Source organism: Loxodonta africana, chromosome 2 (assembly GCF_030014295.1).
Source record: "Loxodonta africana isolate mLoxAfr1 chromosome 2, mLoxAfr1.hap2, whole genome shotgun sequence".
NCBI lineage: Eukaryota > Metazoa > Chordata > Mammalia > Proboscidea > Elephantidae > Loxodonta > Loxodonta africana.
This window is the reverse complement of record NC_087343.1, coordinates 124,477,029-124,496,837: the sequence shown is the minus strand read 5'-3', so window position 1 is coordinate 124,496,837 and position 19,809 is coordinate 124,477,029. Positions and strand designations below refer to the sequence as shown.

The following is a 19,809-nucleotide window of genomic DNA, read 5'->3' as shown; positions in this document are numbered from 1 at the left end:
TTGGTTAATAGTGTTGTTCAAGTCATCCATATCCTTACTGATTTTTTGTCTACTATTACTTCTTTGCTGAGAGGGGGGGTGCTGTGGAATCTCTTACTGTAAATTTGTCTGTTTTATCCTTTCTTCTCCTTAAGTTTTTGCCTTATGTATTTTGAAGCTCTACATTTAAAATTGTTGTGTCTTCTCTATGAATTGACTTCTTTGTCATTATGAAATGTCACTCTTTACCCCAGTAATAATCCTGGTTCTGAAGGTTACTATCTAATATTAACAAAGCTACTCTAACTTTTGTTGTTGTTGTTTTTGGTATAGGATAATTTTTCTACCTTTTTTAAAAATTTTATACAGCAAAAGTTTATACAGCAAATTAGTTTCACATTAAACAATTAATACATAAATTGTTTTGTGACATTGGTTGCCAACCCCACGATGTGTCAAGGTTCCCTATTTCCATTCATCCAGTTTTCCTGTCCCTTATTGCCCTTTCATCCTTACTCTTGGGCTGGTGTGCCCATTTAGTCTTGTATACACGAACTACAAAGCATGTTCCTCAAGTGTGTTACTGTTTGCCCTATAGACTGGTCTAATCTTTGGCTGAAGGGTGAACATCATGAGTGACTTCAGTACTGTGTTAAAAGGGCATCCAGGGGCCATACTCTTGGGGCTTCTCCAGTCTGTCAGACCAGCAAGTCTGGTCTTTGTGTGTGTGTGTGTGTGTGTGTGTGTGTGTGTGTGTGTGTGAATTTTGTTCTACATTTCTCTCCCATTCTGTTCAGGACCTTCTATTGTGACCCCTGTCAGAGCAGTTTGTGGGGGTAGCTGGGTGCCATCTAGTTCTTCTGATCTCAGGCTGGTGGAGGTTGTGGTAGTTGTGGTCAGTTAGTCCTTTGGACTGATCTTTCCTTCGTGTTTTTGGTTTTCATTCTCCTTTGCTCTAGCCAGGATGGGACCAGTTGATGTATCTTAGATGACTGCTCTCAGTCTTTTAAGACCTCGGACACTACTCACCACAGTCAGACATAGAACATTTTCTTTGTAAACTGTGTTATGCCAGTTGAGCTAGATGTCCCTCAAGACTGTGGTGCCTAGCGCTCAGACCAGTAACTTGGTCCCTCAGGGAGTTTGGATATGTCTGTGAAGCTTCTGTGACTTTGTCTTGGTCAAGTTGGGCTCACTTCCCCAGTATTGTGTACTGTCTCATCCTGCATCAAAGTTACCACTTATCTACTATCTATCTGGCTAGTGTTTTTCCTTCCCTACCCCTCCCCTCCCTTATAACCATCAAAGATTGTTTCTCTGTGTATAAACCTTTGCATGAGTTTTTATAATAGTGGTCTCATACAATATTTGTCTTTTTGTGATTGACTTATTTCACTCAGCGTAATGCCCTCCAGATTCATCCGCGGTATGAGATGCTTTGCAGATTCGTCATTGTTCTTATTGTTGTGTAGTATTCCATTGTGTGTACCATAGTTTGTTTATTCTTTGATCTGTTGAGGGACACTTAAGTTGTTCCTATCTTTTTGCTGTTTGAATAATGCTGCAGTGAACATGGGTATGTGTGATCTTTAAGGTTATGTATCAACTTGGCTGGGCCATGATTCTCAGTGGTTTGACAGTTATGATGTAGTTTGACAGCCATATGATGATGTGATTACTCCCAAGATGAGATTTGATATAATGTGATCACCTCCACGATGGAATCTGCTGTGAGTAGCCAGTCAGTTGAAAGGAGTTTCCTTGGGGATGTGGCCTGCATCCAGTGTAAGTGGGTTCTCTGGCAAGGCTCATGGGCTTTTGCTCACTCTGGATCCTGAAGTTAGCTCCTGTTCATCTGACCTCCAGTTCTTGGGACTTGAGCTAGTGGTTTACCTTCCGCCTTGCCTGCCGATCTTGGGATTTGTCGGTCTTTGCAGCCTGTGAGCAAGAGCCCTTCTGTCTGACGGGCCAATCTTGGGTTTGCCAGCCCCTGCGGCAATGTGAATCAGGAGAAGCCTTCAGCCTGGTCCACAAATTTGGGACGTTCCAGCCTCTACAAGCACAGGAGCCATTTCCTTGATATAAATATCTATATAGATATTCACAGATATCGGTCGGCAGTTTGAACCTGCCAGGTGCTCCTTGGAAACTCTGTGGGGCAGTTCTGTTCTGTCCTATAGGGTCGCTATGAGTCGGAATCAACTTGATGGCACTGGGTGGTTTTTTATATAGATATTTATACACTTTATATAGTTATTTATATACTTTACTGATTTTACTTCTGTAGAGAACCCAGCCTAAGACATTTGGTACCAAGAGTGGTTCTAAAGAAACAAAGTGGTAAGGATGAGTTTTCTAAATTGGTCTCAAGTCTGGTTAGTCTTAAAGAGGGCACTGCTAATCCATGACGTTAGGTGGCAATACAAATATGCAAAATAACACCACCAATAGATCAAGTATTGGTGAAAGGTGAGGCTCTAGCTGAACCCGATTGTGATTCCTTTCTATAATTTTGTCATAATGAGAAGGATAAGGAAACTGGTTGGTTGGTTGGTCCTATTTTTGCTAGACGAATTGGTGAAAGAACGAGGTCAGGGCTTTAGAGTCAAAGCTCAAGCGTCACATAAGATGACCTCAAAGTTTCCACTCGTGCCTTGAAAGAAAGACTTGTTTTCCTGTAGTAACAGAGCTGATATTGCCGAAAACCAAACCCAGAGTTTTATTGTAAAAAAAAAAAAAAAAATTTTTTTTTTTTTTATTGTAAGAGTGGCTGAATTACAATGCCGGCTCAATTCCTGGCCTCGAGTGGTGTCTAAAGTTAAAGTGAGGGCATTGATTGGGAAGAAATGGGATCCTGAAACTTGGGAAGGGAACCTCATACCACCAAGAAACAAGAGCCAGAATAATAGCATGTCCTTTGGACCCAGTGTCCCTGTGCTGAGAAGCTCCTTGACTGGGGAAAATTGATGACAAGCACCTTCTCCCAGAGCCGACAGAGAGAGAAAGCCTTCACCTGGAGCTGGCACCATGAATTCGGGCTTCTAGCCTCCTAGGTTGTGAGAGAATAAATTCTTTTTTAAAGCCATCAATTTGTGGTATTTCTTTTATAACGTTACTGGATAACTAAGACAGTATGCATACATCTGGTCGTGTGACAGCTCTTATTTCTCTAGGATATATTCCTAGGAGTGGGATTGCTGGATCCTGTTGTATTTTTATTTCTAGCTTTTGAAGGAAGCACCATATAGTTTTCCAAAATGGTGTACTGTTTTGCGTTCCCACTAGCAGTGCACAAGAGTTCTAATCCCCCCATAACCTCTCCAACATATGTTATTTTCTGTTTTTTTTTCTTTTTCCTGTATTTGTGCCAGTAATGTCAGGGTGAGATGGTATCTAATTGTAGGGTTTTTTTTTTTTTTTTTTTGCATTTCTGTAATAGTGATCCCAAGCATTTCCTCACGTGTCTGCTGTTGTAGGTGTTGGTAGGTGCCATTGAGTCGGTTCTGACTTATAGCAACCCTTTGTACAATGGAATAAAACACTGCCAGGTCCTGCACCATCCTCATAATTGTTCTTATGCTTGGGCCCATTGTTGCAGCCATTGTGTCAGTCCATCTCATTGAGAGTCTTCCTCTTTTTCCCTGACGCTCTACTTTACCAAGCATGATGTCCTTTCTCCAGGAACTGATCCCTCCTGATAACATGTCCAAAGTATGTGAGACGTAGTCTCGCCATCCTTGCTTCTAAGGAGCATTTTGGCTGTACTTCTTCCGGGATAGATTTGTTCGTTCTCCTGGCCGTCCATGGCATATTCAATATTCTTTGCCAACACCACAATTCAAAGGTGTCAATTCTTCAGTCTTCCTTATTTATTGTCTAGCTTTTGCGTGCATATGAGGTGATTGAAAACACCATGGCTTGCGTCAGCCACACCTTAGTCTTCAAGGTGACATCTTTGTTTTTTAACACTTTAAAGAGGTCTTTTGCAGCAGATTTGCCCAATGCAACGTGTCATGAGATTTTTTTTATTGCTGTTGCCATGGGCATTGATTGTGGATCCAAGTAAAATGAAATCCTTGACAACTTCAATCTTTTCTCCGTTTGTCATGATATGCTTATTGGTCCAGTTGTAAGGGGTTTTGTTTTCTATATGTTGAGGTGTAATCCACACTGCCGGTTGTAGTCCTTGATCTTCATCAGTAAGTGTTTCAAGTCTCCTCACTTCCAGTATGCAGGGCAGTGTCATCTGCATAACAAAGGTTGTTAATGAGTCTTCCCCCAATCCTGATGCCCCATTCTTGTTCCTGTAGTCCAGCTTCTCGGATTATTTGCTCAGCATACAGATCGACTAAGTATGGTGAAAGAATACAACCCTGACATACACCTTTCCTGACTTTAAACCACACAGTATCCCCTTGTTCTGTTTGAACAACTGCCTCTTGATCTATATACAGGTTCCTCATGAGCACAGTTAAGCGTCCTGGAATTCCCATTCTTGGCAATGTTATCCATAATTTGTTACAGTCCACACAGTTGAATGCCTTGTCATAGTTATTAAAACAGAGGTAAACATCTTTCTGGTATTCTCTGCTTTCAGCCAGGATCCATCTGACATCAGCAGTGATATCCCTTGTTCCATGTCCTCTTCTGAATCTGGCTTGAATTTTTGGCAGTTCCTGTTGATGTACTGCTGCAACTGCTTTTGAATGATGTTCAGCAAAATTTTACTTGTGTGTGATATTAATAATAATATTTGATAATTTCTGCATTCCATTGGATCACTTTTCTTTGCGAAAGGCAGCTGTCTTCCAAATTTATTGGCATAGATGAGTGAGTACTTCCATCACTGCATCCATTTGTTGAAACATCTCAATTGATATTCCGTCAATTCCTGCAACCTTATTTTTTGCCAGTGCCTTCAAGTGCTGCTTGGACCTCTTCCTTTAGTACCATTGGTTCCTGATCATATGCTGTCTACTAAAATGGGTTGAATGTCAACCAGTTGTTTTTGATATATTGACTCTGTATTCCTCCCATCTTCTTTTGTTGCTTCCTGCCTTGTTCAATATTTTGCCCATAAAACCCTTGAATATTGCAACTCGAGGCTTGAATTTTTTCTTCAGTTCTGTCAGCTTGAGAAGTGCCAAGTGTGTTCTTCCCTTTTGGTTTTCTAACTCCAGGTCTTTGCACATGTCATTATAATACTGTCTACTCCAGCCACCCTTTGAAATCTTCTGTTCAGCCCTTTTTCTTCATTTCTTCCGTTTGCTTTAGCTACTCCATGTTCAAGAGCTACTTTCAGAGTCTCTTTTGACATCCATTTTGGTCTTTTCTTTTTTTACTATCATTTTAATGACCTCTTTTCATGTGTGATGTCCTTTATGTCATTCCACAGATCATCTGGTCTTCAGTCATTAGTGTTCAGTGCATCAAATCTGTTCTTGAGATGGTCTCTGAATTCAGGTGGGATATATTCAAGGTCATACTTTGGCTCTCATGGACTTGTTTTAACATTTTCTTCAGCTTCAGTTTGAACTTGCATATAAGCAATTGATCTGTTCTGCATTCGGCCCCTGGCCTTGTTCTGACTGATGGCATTGAGTTTTTCCACCGTCTCTTTCCACAGTTGTAGTCAATTTCATTCCTATGTATTCCATCTGGCGAAGTCCACATGTGTAGTCACTGTGTATGTTGGTGTTTGTTAGCCACCTGAATACCTTCTTTGGTGAAGTGTCTGTTCATATCCTTTCCCCATTTTTTAATTGGAGTATTTGTGTTTTTGTTCTACGGTATTGGGTTTTCTTATAGATTTTAGAGATTAGATCTTTGTAAGATACATCATAGTCAAAATTTATTTCCCAATCTGTAGGTTCTCTTCACTCTTTCGGTGGAGTCTTTTTTTTTTTTTTAAATAACTTTTATTAAGCTTCAAGTGAACGTTTACAAATCCAATCAGTCTGTCACATATAAGTTTACATACATCTCACTCCCTACTCCCACTTGCTCTCCCCTTCTTGAGTCAGCCCTTTCAGTCTCTCCTTTCTTGACAATTTTGCCTGCTTCCCTCTCTCTCTATCCTCCCATCCCCCCTCCAGACAAGAGTTGCCAACACAATCTCAAGTGTCCACCTGATATAATTAGCTCACTCTTCATCAGCGTCTCTCTCCCACCCGCTGACCAGTCCCTTTCATGTCGGTGGAGTCTTTTGAAGAGTATTAAGTGTTTAATTTTTAGAAGATTCCAGTTATCTAGCTTATCTTCTCGTTTTTATGTATAGTTAGTTATATTTTGTATCCTCTTTGCCGTATATTAGGGTACCTAGCATTGACCAAATTTTTCTTTCATGGTCTTTATAACCCAGAAAACTCAGTGCCGTCGAGTTGATTCTGACTCATAGCGACCCTATAGGACAGAGTAGAACTGCCCCATAGAGTTCCCAAGGAGCGCCTGGCAGATTTGAACTGGTGACCCATTAGTTAGCAGCTGTAGCACTTAACCCCTACACCACCAGGGTTTCCATGGTCTTTATAGTTTTTGGTTTTATATTTAGGTCTTCGATCCATTTTGAATTAGTTCTTGGATGTGGTGTGAGGTATGGGTCCTGTTTCATTTTTTTTACAGATGGACATCCAGTTTTGCCTGCATCACTTGTTGAAAAGACTTTGGGCCTTTCTCAAAGAGCAGGTGGCTGTAGGTAGATGGATTTATATCTGGGTTTTCGATTCTGTTCCATTGGTCAATATGTCTTCATTGTACCAGTACCAGCCTGTTTTGACTACGATAGCTGTATAGTAGGTTCTGAAGTTAGGTGGTGTGAGGCCTCCTACTTTGTTTTTCTTCTTTGCTAATGCATTACTTATCCAGGGCTTCTTTCCTTTCCACATAAAGTTAACGATTAGTTTTTCCATCCTGTTAATGAATGCTGTTGGTACGTGGATCTGGATTGCATTATATTTGTAGATTGCTTTGGGTAAAATTGACATTTTCACAATGTTGAGCCTACCTATCCATGAGCATAGTATGTTTCCCATTTATGTAGGTTTCTTTTGGTTTTTTCGTAGTAGTGTTTTGTAGTTTTCTTTGTGTAGGTCTTTTATGTCGCTGGTTAGATTTATTCCTAAGTTATTTTTTTCTTTTAGGGGCTATTATAAATGGTCTTGTTTACCTGATTTCTTCTTTGTAGTTCTCTTTATTGGTGTATAGAAATCCAACTGAGTTTTGTATGTTTATCTTGTATCCTGGTACTCTGCTGAATCTTTCTATTAGTTCCAGATGTTTTCCTGTGGAGTCTTTAGAGTTCTCTATAGTAGCCTATCATCCATGAATGGGAATAATTTTGCTTCTTCCTTACCAATTTGGATGCTGTTTATTCTTTTTCTTGCCTTATTGCCCTGGAAGCCCTCAATAGCTAGAACTTCCAGCACAGCGTTAAATAGAAGTAGTAACAAAGGACATCCTTGTCTTGTTCCCATTCTCAGGGGGAACGTTTTCAGCCTCTCTCCATTGAGAATGATGTTGGCTGTTGGTTTTGTATACCCACCAACCCAGTGCCATTGAGTAGGTTTTATATAGAGGCCCTTTATTATATTGAGGAACTTCCCTTCTATTCCTATTTTATTGAGGGTTTTTGTTAGGAATGGGTGTTGGACTTTATTGAATGCCTTTTCTGCATCAACTGAGATGATCATGTGATTCTTTTGTTTTATTTATGTGGGGGATTACATTGATTGATCTTCTAATGCTGAACCATTCGTAAATACCTGGTATGAATTCCACTTGGTTGTGGTGGGGTCTTGTTTTTTTTTTTTTTTTTTTAAAGTATGGTGCTGAATTCTGTTGGCTAGAATTCTGTTGAGAATTTTTACATCTGTATTTTTTATTCATGAGAGATACTGGTCTCCAATTTTCTTCTTTTGTTCTGTCTTTGCCTGGTTTTGGTGTCAGGGTTATGCTGGCTTCATAGAATGAATTCACAAGTATTCCTTCCTTTTCTACGTTCTGAAATCATTTGAGTAGTACTGGTATGAATTCTCCAGTGAAGCCATCAGAGCCTGGACTTTTTTGTGTTTGGAGTTTTTTTTCCTTCCTTTTCAGTCTCTTCTCTTGTTATGGGTCTGTTCAGATTTTCAACATCATTTTGTGTTAGTTTAGGTAGGTAGTGTGTTTCTAGAAATTTGTCCATTTCCTCTAAGTTTTCAAGTTTATTGGAGTATGGTTTTTCATAATACTCTGTTATGATCCTTTTTATCTCAGTTGGGTCTGTTTTAATGTCCCCCATTTCATTTCTTATTTGGGTTATTTGCGTCTTCCATTTTTCTCTTGCTTTGCCTGTTTTCCTTGATTTTGGCTTATGTTTTGGTTGGTTTTGTCTTTGTTTTCCATGATTTTGTCTGTGTTTTCCTTCATCTCTTTCCTTATCTCTTAGAGAGCCCTGAATATTACACTTTGGAATTTTTGTCAGGTAGTTCCAGTGCCTTTTCATCTCCCAGAAGGTCATCTGGTGCTTTATTTTGGGTCACTTACAGGAACTCTCTTACCATGTTTTTTTTAATATGTTTTGATTTTATCCGCTATCTGGGAACTATTCAGGTAATTTCTTTATTTATTGGTTGAGATTTGTTTTTGTCATCCTGCTTTTTTGTTTCGTTTGGTTATACCTGGGCGGGTGGCCTAGGTGTGCTTTATTGGTTGCTTCTCTGTGAACACAATACCTCTTACCACCTTGTCTAGGTCTCGAGGGCTGGTCACTCAGCTATGGTGCAGCAGGTCAGGTTCAATGGGGTTGGGGTAAGGGGTAGAGATTGTCTGTGGCATGAACTGGGCTGGGGTTGGGGACTAGAGTGGGGCACATGGCAGGGTGGGTTAGTTCCGGGAGTGGTCTAGGGGTCCCGGCCAGTTCCCCTTAGGACTGACCCAGCAGGGAAGCGTCTAGGGGTCCAGGCCAGTTCCCCTCAGGGTCATAGGGTGTGGTGAGGCTGGTGGGGAGGGGTCTCGGGGTCTGGGCCAGTTTCACTTGGAGTCGCGGATGCAGCAATGTTGGGTTGAGCCAGCAGTGCGGGTTCTGGGGGTGGATTGGTGGGCCGGAGGAGAGAGGCGGAGGGGGCGGTGCAGAGACAGAAGCAGAGAATAGGATGGGTTAGTACTGTGAGTTAGTACTGTGGTTCCCTGCAGTCAGGGCTGCTGGGTTGTGACTGCCAGGATGGGGTGGTTCTTGCCCCTATTCACTAGAAGGGTAGGGGTGTAGGAGCGTGCTCCTGTGGTTACTGGGTGAGAGAGTCTGGGTACCTCCTTGAGTTGCAGCCAGCAAATGTGGTCTTACTTAGCCCTGGGTGTGTCCACTCCATACCTCTCTCTCCTGTTGGCAGTTCCATGGAGGTGCCTTTCTGTGTGCAGGGTTGTTGGCTTTATTCCAAGATGGCAACTCTGAGTCATGCTGTTTGGCTGGAAATCTCCACTCTGTATCTCTACTCCTTTGCTGGTTTGTATTAGATTCTAATAAGTTGCTTCCGATCTAATACTTTATCCCTTCCTTGAAGGTTCAGGGTTCCAGGATTGATGTCTATATCTGTTTTACTTGGTTTTTCAGGTCTTTGTTGCCGCAAGGTGGCTTAGTGCGTCTGACTAGTCAGCCATCTTGGCTCTGTCCCTCTATCCTTCTACTTTTAACCTCTCTTTTTCTTCTACCATTATGTTTAAGGATACTATTCTTTTTCTTTATTGAGCCTTTTTGTTATATCTTCTGTTTCTCTCATTATGCTTAAATTTTTTTTTAATATCCTTGAGTATACTTATAAAATTTATAGTGGCGAAACTTGAATGGCTTCTGAGGACCAGGTGGTAGTAATATATCAGTGTCGATCTCCTGATTTTCTTAGTTCAAAATGTCCTTGTTTTGTAGGAAATATTGGTAATGGAATAGCAGATCAGCTTACTCTCAAGTGGCTCAGGAAGAAAGCTTTGTATATACTGAATTTTCACTTTTCTGTAAGCTTATGATTGTTTTAAAATTTTTTTACAAACATCTTTGGTAGTTTTTAAGTAAGGCTAAAGGTAAGATTAAAAAAAAAGGCAAGATAAAATTAATTTATTTAAAGAATTCACACATCTGATCTAATGATGCCAAAACAGTAGATAATATCATAATGTAATTTTAGTTAAGTCAGTTAAACTATTTTTTTCCTCCCATGTTTTGAATAACATGTAAAAATGTCACTCATTTTGGATGTTTAAGTTTTTCCTTTTCTTTTTTTTTTTTAATTCACCCATATTGGGTAAGTACAGTTACTTATGCCTTTTCTTTCAAAACTGACATTCTGATGCTTGTTAAGGTAGCGTAATTTTACATTGTTTACCTTCAAAGGTTGCTCAAGAAACAGATGTTAGAGCCCAGATTCGTCTACAGTTTCGTGATGTCAATGGAGAACTCTTAGCTGTGCAGCGGTCTATGGTGTGTACTCAGAAAAGCAAAAAGACAGAATTTAAAACCCTGGAAGGAGTCATTACTAGAACAAAGTAGGTGTTTATTTTATACTTGAGTATCTATTCATTTTAGGTCTATAAAACTGTAGGTTTTTTCTGCTACTTTAATTTATTCTTTTAGGGAAGCATATTAAGTTTTTATTTGATACTATTTATCAATTAAATAGAATAATCCCATTTAAAGATTTAGTGATAATATTCTGTTCAGTAATTTATGAACAATTGCTGAATTGAAGGTGTATATGAATTGAATGGATAAAGAATGCTGGTGTTATGCCTAGGAATGGGTGAGATTAGAAACAAACAAGTAGGAAAGACTAATAATTTGTCCTGTTCAACCTTTATCTCTCTGTTAAGGGCAGGTATCATCTTGTAATGGATATGAATTTTAGAATTAGACTCCGGGATTCAAGGCTTTATCCCTCTTGAGCAAATTACTTATTCACCTCCCCCCGTTTCGTTTATATATTTATTAATAAACTAATTAAATAATTGTTTTGTTTAGTCAATAATATTTACTACCCACTGTGTGCTACTACGAGCTCACTTTGGGATATACCGAGTACGCAGTATCTTTGAAATAATTCATAGAAAATGAGAGAGAGGCAGTTAGATATCGTGATGGTTAATGTTATGTGTCACCTTGGCTAGGCCATGATTCTCAGTGGTTTGGCAGATATTATGTAGTCATCCTCCATTTTGTGATCTGATGTGAACAGCCAGTCAGTTGGAAGGAGAGTTTCTTCAGAGGTGTGGCTTGAATCCAGTATATATGAATGTTCTAGGAAAGCTCACGCTTTCTCTGTCGATCCTACACTAGTCTCCTGGTCTGACCTCTAGTTCTTGGAGAAGCCTTTAGCCAGCCACCTGACCTGCAAATTTTGGGTTCATCAGCCCTTGCAACCACGTGAATCAGGAGAAGCATTCAGCGTTCCGTGGATTTGGGACTTGCCAGCTCCCACAATTGTCTGAGCTATTTCCTAGAAGTAAATCTCTCGTGTATATTTGTATACAATAAGTCCCCAGGTTATGGAAGTCTGACTAACGGACAACTCGTGCTTGCCCTTTGATGTTATGTAAATTTGCCCTCACTTTGAAATGACTGAACTGACCCCTACTCACAACAAATTGTTTATCACAATCACCTTCATTGGCTGGATGTGCAGCTTTTAAATCATTGAAAAGGCTTTGAGCCTTTTCTTACATTAAAGTAAGGCTAGGTAGGAACTGTATGTACCTGTTGATTTACCCACAAATTCAATCTAAAGACACTCTTAGGAATGGATCTCGTTTATAACCTGGGGACTACCTGTATACACTTCACTGGTTTTGGTCCTTTAGAGAACCCAGCTTAAAAGAGATACATAGGTCTGGAAACAGGTCTGGGCTGGAGATAAAAATTTATGAGTCACCTCATATTCAGCATGTCCAAAAGTGAGCTCATGATATTTTCCCTTGCCCCCTCAAAAAACTTGCAACAACCTGGCTCTCTTTCAGTGCTCCTCAGTTCAGTGAATGACACCACTATCCATCTAGTATCACTAACCAAGAGCCTGAGCCTTTCATGACTTCTCTTTCACCCTTCATGTCCAGCCCATTAACAAGTCCTATTGAATTCATCTGAATGTTTCTTGAATCTGTTTCTCTCCATTTTTGCCATCACCATTCTAGTCCAACCTACTATAATCTTTCTGCAGTCTACTGTGACAATGTGCTGATTGTTCTGTGTCTACTGTAGCCCCCTATAAAGCATTTTCAGTACATTCAGTGTAATATTTTCAAAATATAAATTGGAATGTATAAAGAAACAGTAAAGACAATCCAGTCATTGGCAGACATTGAGTAACTCATTGCTGTTCAGTCAGTTCTGACTCACAGCAACCTGAAAGGACAGTATAGAGCTGCCCCATAGGGTTTCAAGATGGTAAATCGTCACAGAAACCGACTACCACATCTTTCTCCCATGGAGCAGGTGGTGGATTCAAACCACCGACTTCTTAGTTAGCAGCCAAGCGTTTAACCACTGTGCCACCAGGACTTGTTAGATATTGAAAAGAAGCTGTAAAACAAAATGATTAATTTGTCCTTTTCATGAAGCATACTGAGGGCTCTCTCTGAACCCAAAGGCAGGAGTGCCCCTGGCCCTAAGTATAATGATGTAGGGAAATCATCAACGCTTTCTCCATCTCTTATATCTGCCTCCCTGGCCTCAAGCTTTTCTCTTGCTACAGGTTAGCTTTCTCCGTTTTACAGTCCACAAGACAGAAAACAGCCATTCCAGCAGCTTCCATTGTCACCTCTTCTCTGTTTTGTATAGTAACGAAACTAAGGCAGCAATCTCTCAGTCCCAAACTCGGTTAACCGTGGCTGAGCATCCAGGGAGCTTTTATCAATCCAGGGTCTGTCCCACTGTAGTCATGTGGATAGAGAAGGAGAAAGTCGATGGACAGACATAAATAATAGAATTCAACTGCAATATGATAAAAGTTAATGCGTGCTCACTGGGGCTGGGGTCTTGCCTGGGTATAGCCAGCTGGCCACTTAGATTTCTATGGGATAGCAATACTTGGGTGAATTTACCGCAATCCCAGGCCTTTGCTTGGCTTTATAGACTGAAAAACCAATCAGTGTTCTGAAGTTACTCTGATAAGGCGTTAGTGAAATACATTGTCAGAGTTTACAAGAAACTGAATTAAAAGACATACAGAACATATTCTTCCTTGAGCTAGTCTGTGGACAAGGCAGCTGAAGGTTGGTTGATGAACCAGGCTGAGAAAAAGAGGAATCATGTATTAGTTTTGTGGCATCAAGCTAAAAAGCCCTGAAGCAGTTCTCTGTTGAATCTCCTTGTAAGTGTGACCCTGGGAACTTGAGGTCCTCTCATTAAGAATCTTCTTCCTTGAGTCAGGAGTAGGAGGAGGATATGGAATGTGTGGCTGATGGCCTCCATGAACAACTGCCTCCTTTGCCATGAGATCAGAAGAGCTGGATGTTGCCTGGATACCATTACTGAACATTTTGATCTAAAATTCCATAGAAAAGTCCTGATCAAAAGGGGGAGAAATGCAGAACAGAATTTCAAATTCTCATGGAATCAAGACTTTCTGGAGCCGTGGAGGGTAGATGAATCCCTAAAAATGTTGCCCTGAGATAGTGTTTAAGCCTTAAACCAGAAATATCCCCTGATGTCATCTTAAGACCAAACAATAGTTGAGCTTAACTAGTAAGACAGGTCTGCCTTGAGCGTTTTGCTCTTTTAAGAACTATCTATATGGGATCAAATTGACAACAGCAACTCAAAAGATTAGATAGGAGCCTTAGGGGTCAGTGAATATACCATAAGTAAATAATGGTTCATAAATGAGAGGAACAATTCAGAAAAGGAGGCAGAGAATGGTTGCACAATTGAAGAATGTAATCAGTGTCACTAAATTGTATATGTAGAAACTGTTGAATTCGTGTTTGTTTTGGTGTGTATATTCTTAACAACAAAATAAATAAAACTTAAAAGGGAAAAAAAAGAATCTTCCTCTTTGGACCATGCTTGGATGAGCACCACCAAAGTTTGCCTTTACTCTCCTTTTTCCATGTGTCTGTTGCTCAACGTCCTTTTTTCTAAACTATACATTCCTTAGATGCTTTTTGTTTAACCTCTCTCACTTCCATTATTTTTAAGTTGTAGGGTCGGAAGATATTTTCCTTTACATATTGCCTATAAATATTGTTAATTATGGTATCAAAATCCTTACTTATAAAAAAAATTCTCACATCATTTCCTGTAGCATCCTATTTTAAATTCCTGTACCACCCTATTTTAAATACTATTTTATCAGTTAACTGCTAATCACTTAAGAGTTTAGCATGAGGAAGTTATTGATAATAATTGCTATGGGGATTTTTTTCTAACAAGGACATTGTGAAGGATTGATTAAGCAATAGAAAGGTACAACAGGAAGTTATTTTACACATATTCTTAATTCCACTTTCTCTAGGCATGGTGAAAAAGTCAGTCTCAGCTCTAAGTGTGCAGAAATTGACCGAGAGATGATAAGTTCTCTTGGAGTTTCCAAGTCTGTTCTAAATAACGTCATCTTCTGTCACCAAGAAGAGTCTAATTGGCCTTTAAGTGAAGGAAAGGCTCTGAAGCAAAAGTTTGATGAGATTTTTTCAGCAACAAGGTTTGTAGCCTTTGTAGACTTTGTAGCTGATTAAGCATTAAGCCATGTTTACAATTTGGGTGTTTCTTTTTTTAAACAGAAAAGTTTAAAAAGTAAAAAAGTATCCATTATAATCTCTCACCCAGTGGCAACCATTGGGTATGTTTCATTTCAGTTTTCTTCCTGTGCATTTGTTTCTTTATCTGGTGGACAGTATTTTGTAATTTTTTCACTTACCTTTATGTTATAAACATTTTCCAGATTATTAAGAACTCTTTGTAAATGTAATCTTAATGACTGCATAATATTACATTATATGAATATACTGTAATTTATTTAGCCAGAAATTTGATTTTTATTTAATATCTTCAAAGGTATATTAAAGCCTTGGAAACACTTCGGCAGGTACGTCAAACACAAGGTCAAAAAGTAAAAGAATGTCAAACAGAACTGAAATATTTGAAGCAAAATAAGGAAAAAGCATGTGAAATTCGGGATCAGATTACTAATAAGGAAGCCCAGTTAACATCTTCAAAGGAAATTGTCAAATCCTATGAGAATGAACTTGATCCATTGAAGGTAATTTAATTTCTTGTATGTTAAAGCTGAGGAGACTCTGTGATAAGGAAATAGGTAGAGTAGGAATCCAAATCTAACCCACCACCACCCACTGCTGTCGAGTCGATTTCGTCTTAAAGCGACCCGGCAGGGTTTCTGAGGCCATAAACCTCTGTGGAAGTGGACCGCCACATCTTTCTCCCATGGAGCCACTGGTGGTTTCAAACCACCAACCTTTTGCTTAGCAGATGCAGCTCTTAACCACTGCACCACCGGGGATACATATTGGGTATCACCCATACCAAAAACCAAACCCATTGCCATTGAGTCACTTTCAACTCATAGCAACCCTATAGGACAGAGTAGAACTGCCCCATAGAGTTTCCAAGGAGTGCCTGGTGGATTCAAACCACCAGCCTTTTGGTTAGCAGACATAGCTCTCAACCACTATGCCATCAGGGTTTCCATATCGGGTATAGGCTTGTATATTTAATTTTCTTGGTCAGTACCAGGACAAACAGGCCGGGATGTACTGCATGAAACAGCATACAAAGATGCCTATTATAGTGAGGAAAGTAATACCTATGAACAAGTGTTTGAGCCAGTTAAAATCAGGCAGCCATGAGGTAACCAATCTAAAACAGAGTTGAATTTTGAGTCTTGCTTTATATTTTAAACTGCTTGGATTTGCTGTACTTTTTCTTCTCTTAGCTGAGCATTGTCAGTTAAAACAGCACATACCTTTGAACTCTTTACACTCGAGGTTCTGTCTTAATGATTTATACAAGATACACAAGATGCAACTGAAGTATTACCTCTTCCAGAAGGTTACGTTTTATCATGTTAACACTCACCCCTAAAGCACTTTGTTTTCATATGAATTTGAATGATATGTATGTCTCTCGAAAAAATTATCAGAGACTTTAATGTTACGGGTAATGCCTTAGTGTCTGTATTAGATAATTAATCTTTAAATTGTTCAAAGAGTAAACAAATTTTAGTATTAGACTTAATTAGTAGCGTAGATTACTAGCTGTTAAGTATCAATATAATAACTCAACCCAATAGTGCTATATTCTTAAGAAGATTGTGTGTGTGTGTGTGTTTAGAATTGACAGGTCTTTCTAGGAAATTTTTACAGTTTGCGGGATGTTCTTAGCATTGCACAGAATTTGGAATTGACCATAATATGTTGATATATTTGCAAATGAGTAAGCTTTTTAAACCCAGTGGCTCATAAGAAGGGCTTAAAGGAAATTCATTTCATTCATTTAGCAAACATTTTTTTAAGTGTTTCCTGTGTGCCAGGGTGTAGTATTATGCTTGGGCCTGCAAATATAAAGAGGATAACAGCATTGTTGCCCTTAAGGTATTCCTAGTCTCAATAAGTAAGAGCATTCCTGAAAATATAATGTGTCTTCATAGAATGGTATGGTTATTTTCTAGGTTTTAGATAGAAAAAAAATTTTTTTTTTGAATCATTTAAGAAAATGATTCATTTGGTTTTTTTAAACTCACCTGTCAATACTGGTTTAGGTCTTTGAATTGTGAACTACAAAAGCTTGATATTGTTTCTGTCCCAAGTGCCCATTGGCATGAATACACCCGCTCAAGAGTATTTATTATTTTGTGTATAGCACTATGTCAGGTGCCCTTGGAGTTAAGGACCTCAAAGATTTGTTTTTAAAGATCTTAAAATCTTGGAGAACAAGGTTTGTAGCCTTGGACAGCCTTGGAGAAACAAGGGAACACTTTTAAAAGGTAGCTAGAGTTACAGAGTAAACTGAACAGCTACATAAGTGATATAGTTTAGAGCATAGGTTCTCTAGAAGCTAAACGATATTGACTATAGCACAGATGAGAAAAGAAAAAATAATTGGACTTGCTCAAAATTAAAAATTTTTCTGCTGCGAATTACATTATCAAGAAAGTAAGAAGACAGCCCACAGAATGGGAGAAAATATTTGCAAAACATATGTCCGATAAAGGACTTGTATCTGGAATGTATAAGGAACTCTCACAGCTCAGTAATAGGAAGACCGAAAAAAAGCATTAAAAATAAGCAAAAACTCAAATCTTTTGAACAAAAGATATTCAAATGACAAGCACATGAAAAGATGCTAAACTATCAATAATCATTAGAAAAATGCAAATTAAAACCAATGAGATACTATTAAACCACTGCTGTGCAGTCGGAATGACTCATAGTGACCCTGTAGGACAGAGTAGAACTGCCCTATAGGGTTTCCAAGGCTATAATCTTTATGGAGGCAGACTGCCACGTCTTTCTCCCGAGGAGCATCTGGTGGGTTCTTTCTCCCATAGGGCAGCTGGTAGGTGCAGACTGCTGACTTTTCAGTAGCAGCTGAGCGTTTAACCACTGTGTCACCAGGGTTCCTTGAGATACTGCTACATACCCACCGTAATGGCTAAAATGAAAAAAGATTGACAATAATAAGTGATGAGGATGTAGAACAACTAAACTCTCATACATTGTTGGTAGGAATGCAAAATGATACAACTACTTTAGAAAATAATTTGGCAGCTTTTTATAAGTTAAATATATACTACCCATACCCCTAGGAAGCTACCTCAAGAGAAATGTAAACATGTCCAAACACAGACCTGTGCACAAAAGTTAATAGCAATTTTATTTGAAACAGCCGAAAACTGTAAACAACCTAATGCCCATCAACTGGGGAATGGATAAATACATTGTAATATAGTAAGCCATACAGTGGAATACTTCTCAGCAATAAAAGGGAATGAACTGCTCATACATGCAACAACATAGATGAGTTTAAAAGCGTTATACTAAGTAAAGAAGCTAGGCTATTTATGTGACATTCTAGAAAAGACAAAGCTATAATGACAGAAAACAGATCAGGGATTGCCAGGGCTTGGGGTAGGGGCAGGGAATTGACTGCAGAGAGACTCAAGAGAACTTTTTGTGGGTGATAGAAATGTTCTGTATCCTGGTTGTGGTAGTGGTTATATTACTATATGTATTTGTCCATACTCATCAAACCGTACACTTAAAAAAGGATGAATTTTACAGTATGTATGTTATTTTTTTTTTATATATATACTCAATATATCTGACTTAAAAAGTCCAAGAATTGGAGAGGCTTGGACTTAAATCCTGGCTTTACCCCTTACTTCATTGTGAATGACCTGTGCCTCAGTTTTGTTGCCTATAAAACTTCATAGGGTTGCTGTGTGATTTAAATGATACATTTTAGAGCACTTTAATCAATGCCTGGCATACAGTAAGCTCTCAATGAATGGGACCATTCACACCACTTGTAAAAAAAATTCTGTGCTCATGAAATATCTTTTGAGCAGAGTCTGACAGCTGGATTGGTACTTAAAGCACTGGATATTAACACCTCAGCTATGGCACTCCACAAACTTCTCAGCTCCTATCAGCATCTTAACTACCTCTTGGTGGCATTAACATGATTATCATCTGGGCGTGCATCTTTTGTGGCATCCATGACTGCTTCATTTCTTAAATCCAGCCAGTCACCAGGCTGACTGGATTCCTCCTCTGACATCTGTTTTTTGTCCCTATTCCCATAGCACAAAAGTTCTATCTCCAAAGCACACAACCTAGTAAAAGGAGTTAAGTGTGCAGACAATAAAAAATATAGCAGAGTGTTTATAATCTTAGACTCTAATGTGACATAAGACAAAAGAACGGTTTGAGCTGTCAGGTACATGAACTTGTGTGTGGAAAAAAGAAATACAAACAAGAGGTCCAGAGGGTGTTTTTGAACTTAGAAACAAATTTCTAAAGTAATTCCCATTTAAGGCAAGAAAGGAAAACAGCTAAGTAGCCAAAGGTCCGAGGATAGGATGTAGTCATTGTGCTTAGCTGCCACTGAGCTCCGACCTATGGTGACCCTATATACAACGTAATGAAACATTGCCTGGTCCTGTGCCATCTTCATTGTCATTGGTGCATTTGAGTCCATTGTTGCGGCTCTTGTGTAGTGTGTTTCAACCTAGGGAGACCATCTTTCAGCACTATATTGGAAAATATTTTGTTGTTATCTATAAGGTTTTCATTGGCTACTTTTCCGAAGTAGATTGCTAGGCCTTTCTTCATAGTTTAAGAAACTGTGAAGAACGGCCTGGCAATCTACGTCTGGAAGCTCTGCTGAAAACTGTCCACCATGGGTGACCCTTTTGGTATTTGATAACTGGTGATGTAGTATCATAGCAACACACAAGCCGCTGTAATATTGCAGACTGACAGGTGGTGGAGGGCATGGTAGGATGGGAATAGTTTATGAGAGAATTCTTGAAGATGGAGGGAAACTGTAAAAAAAAGGAAAGCTTACATTTTACTACAGTGCTTGAAATTAAACAGTCTTTTCTAGACAGCTGATGGGAAGGTGATCTCATCTAAACTTTATGTTGATTTCTATAAAGGGAAGAATCCTTGTACGTTGAAGCTAAAAAAAACTTTGGAAATCATCCACTTAAGAAATAGTTCTTGAACTACTTGACATGTGCCACGTATGGCCTAGGCTTTAAGGATACAGAGAAGAATAAGATTAAGTCCTTGGGGAGCTAGTCACGATTAAACAGAAATAAATTGGCAAACATTTTAAACATTAAAATGCTACCG

The 19,809-nt window shown here is 39.1% G+C and overlaps 1 protein-coding gene across 1 annotated transcript in view; it reads left to right on the top strand.

Moving 5' to 3' along the window:
* RAD50 (RAD50 double strand break repair protein) overlaps positions 1-19,809 on the top strand; it is a 90,401-nt gene that overhangs the window by 11,371 nt on the left and 59,221 nt on the right. Inside the window, exons 3-5 of the mRNA XM_003405022.4 lie at positions 10,340-10,491; positions 14,451-14,636; positions 14,990-15,194. Of these exons, the coding sequence (XP_003405070.1) occupies positions 10,340-10,491; positions 14,451-14,636; positions 14,990-15,194 (543 nt within the window). The remainder of the gene's footprint in view (positions 1-10,339; positions 10,492-14,450; positions 14,637-14,989; positions 15,195-19,809) is intronic.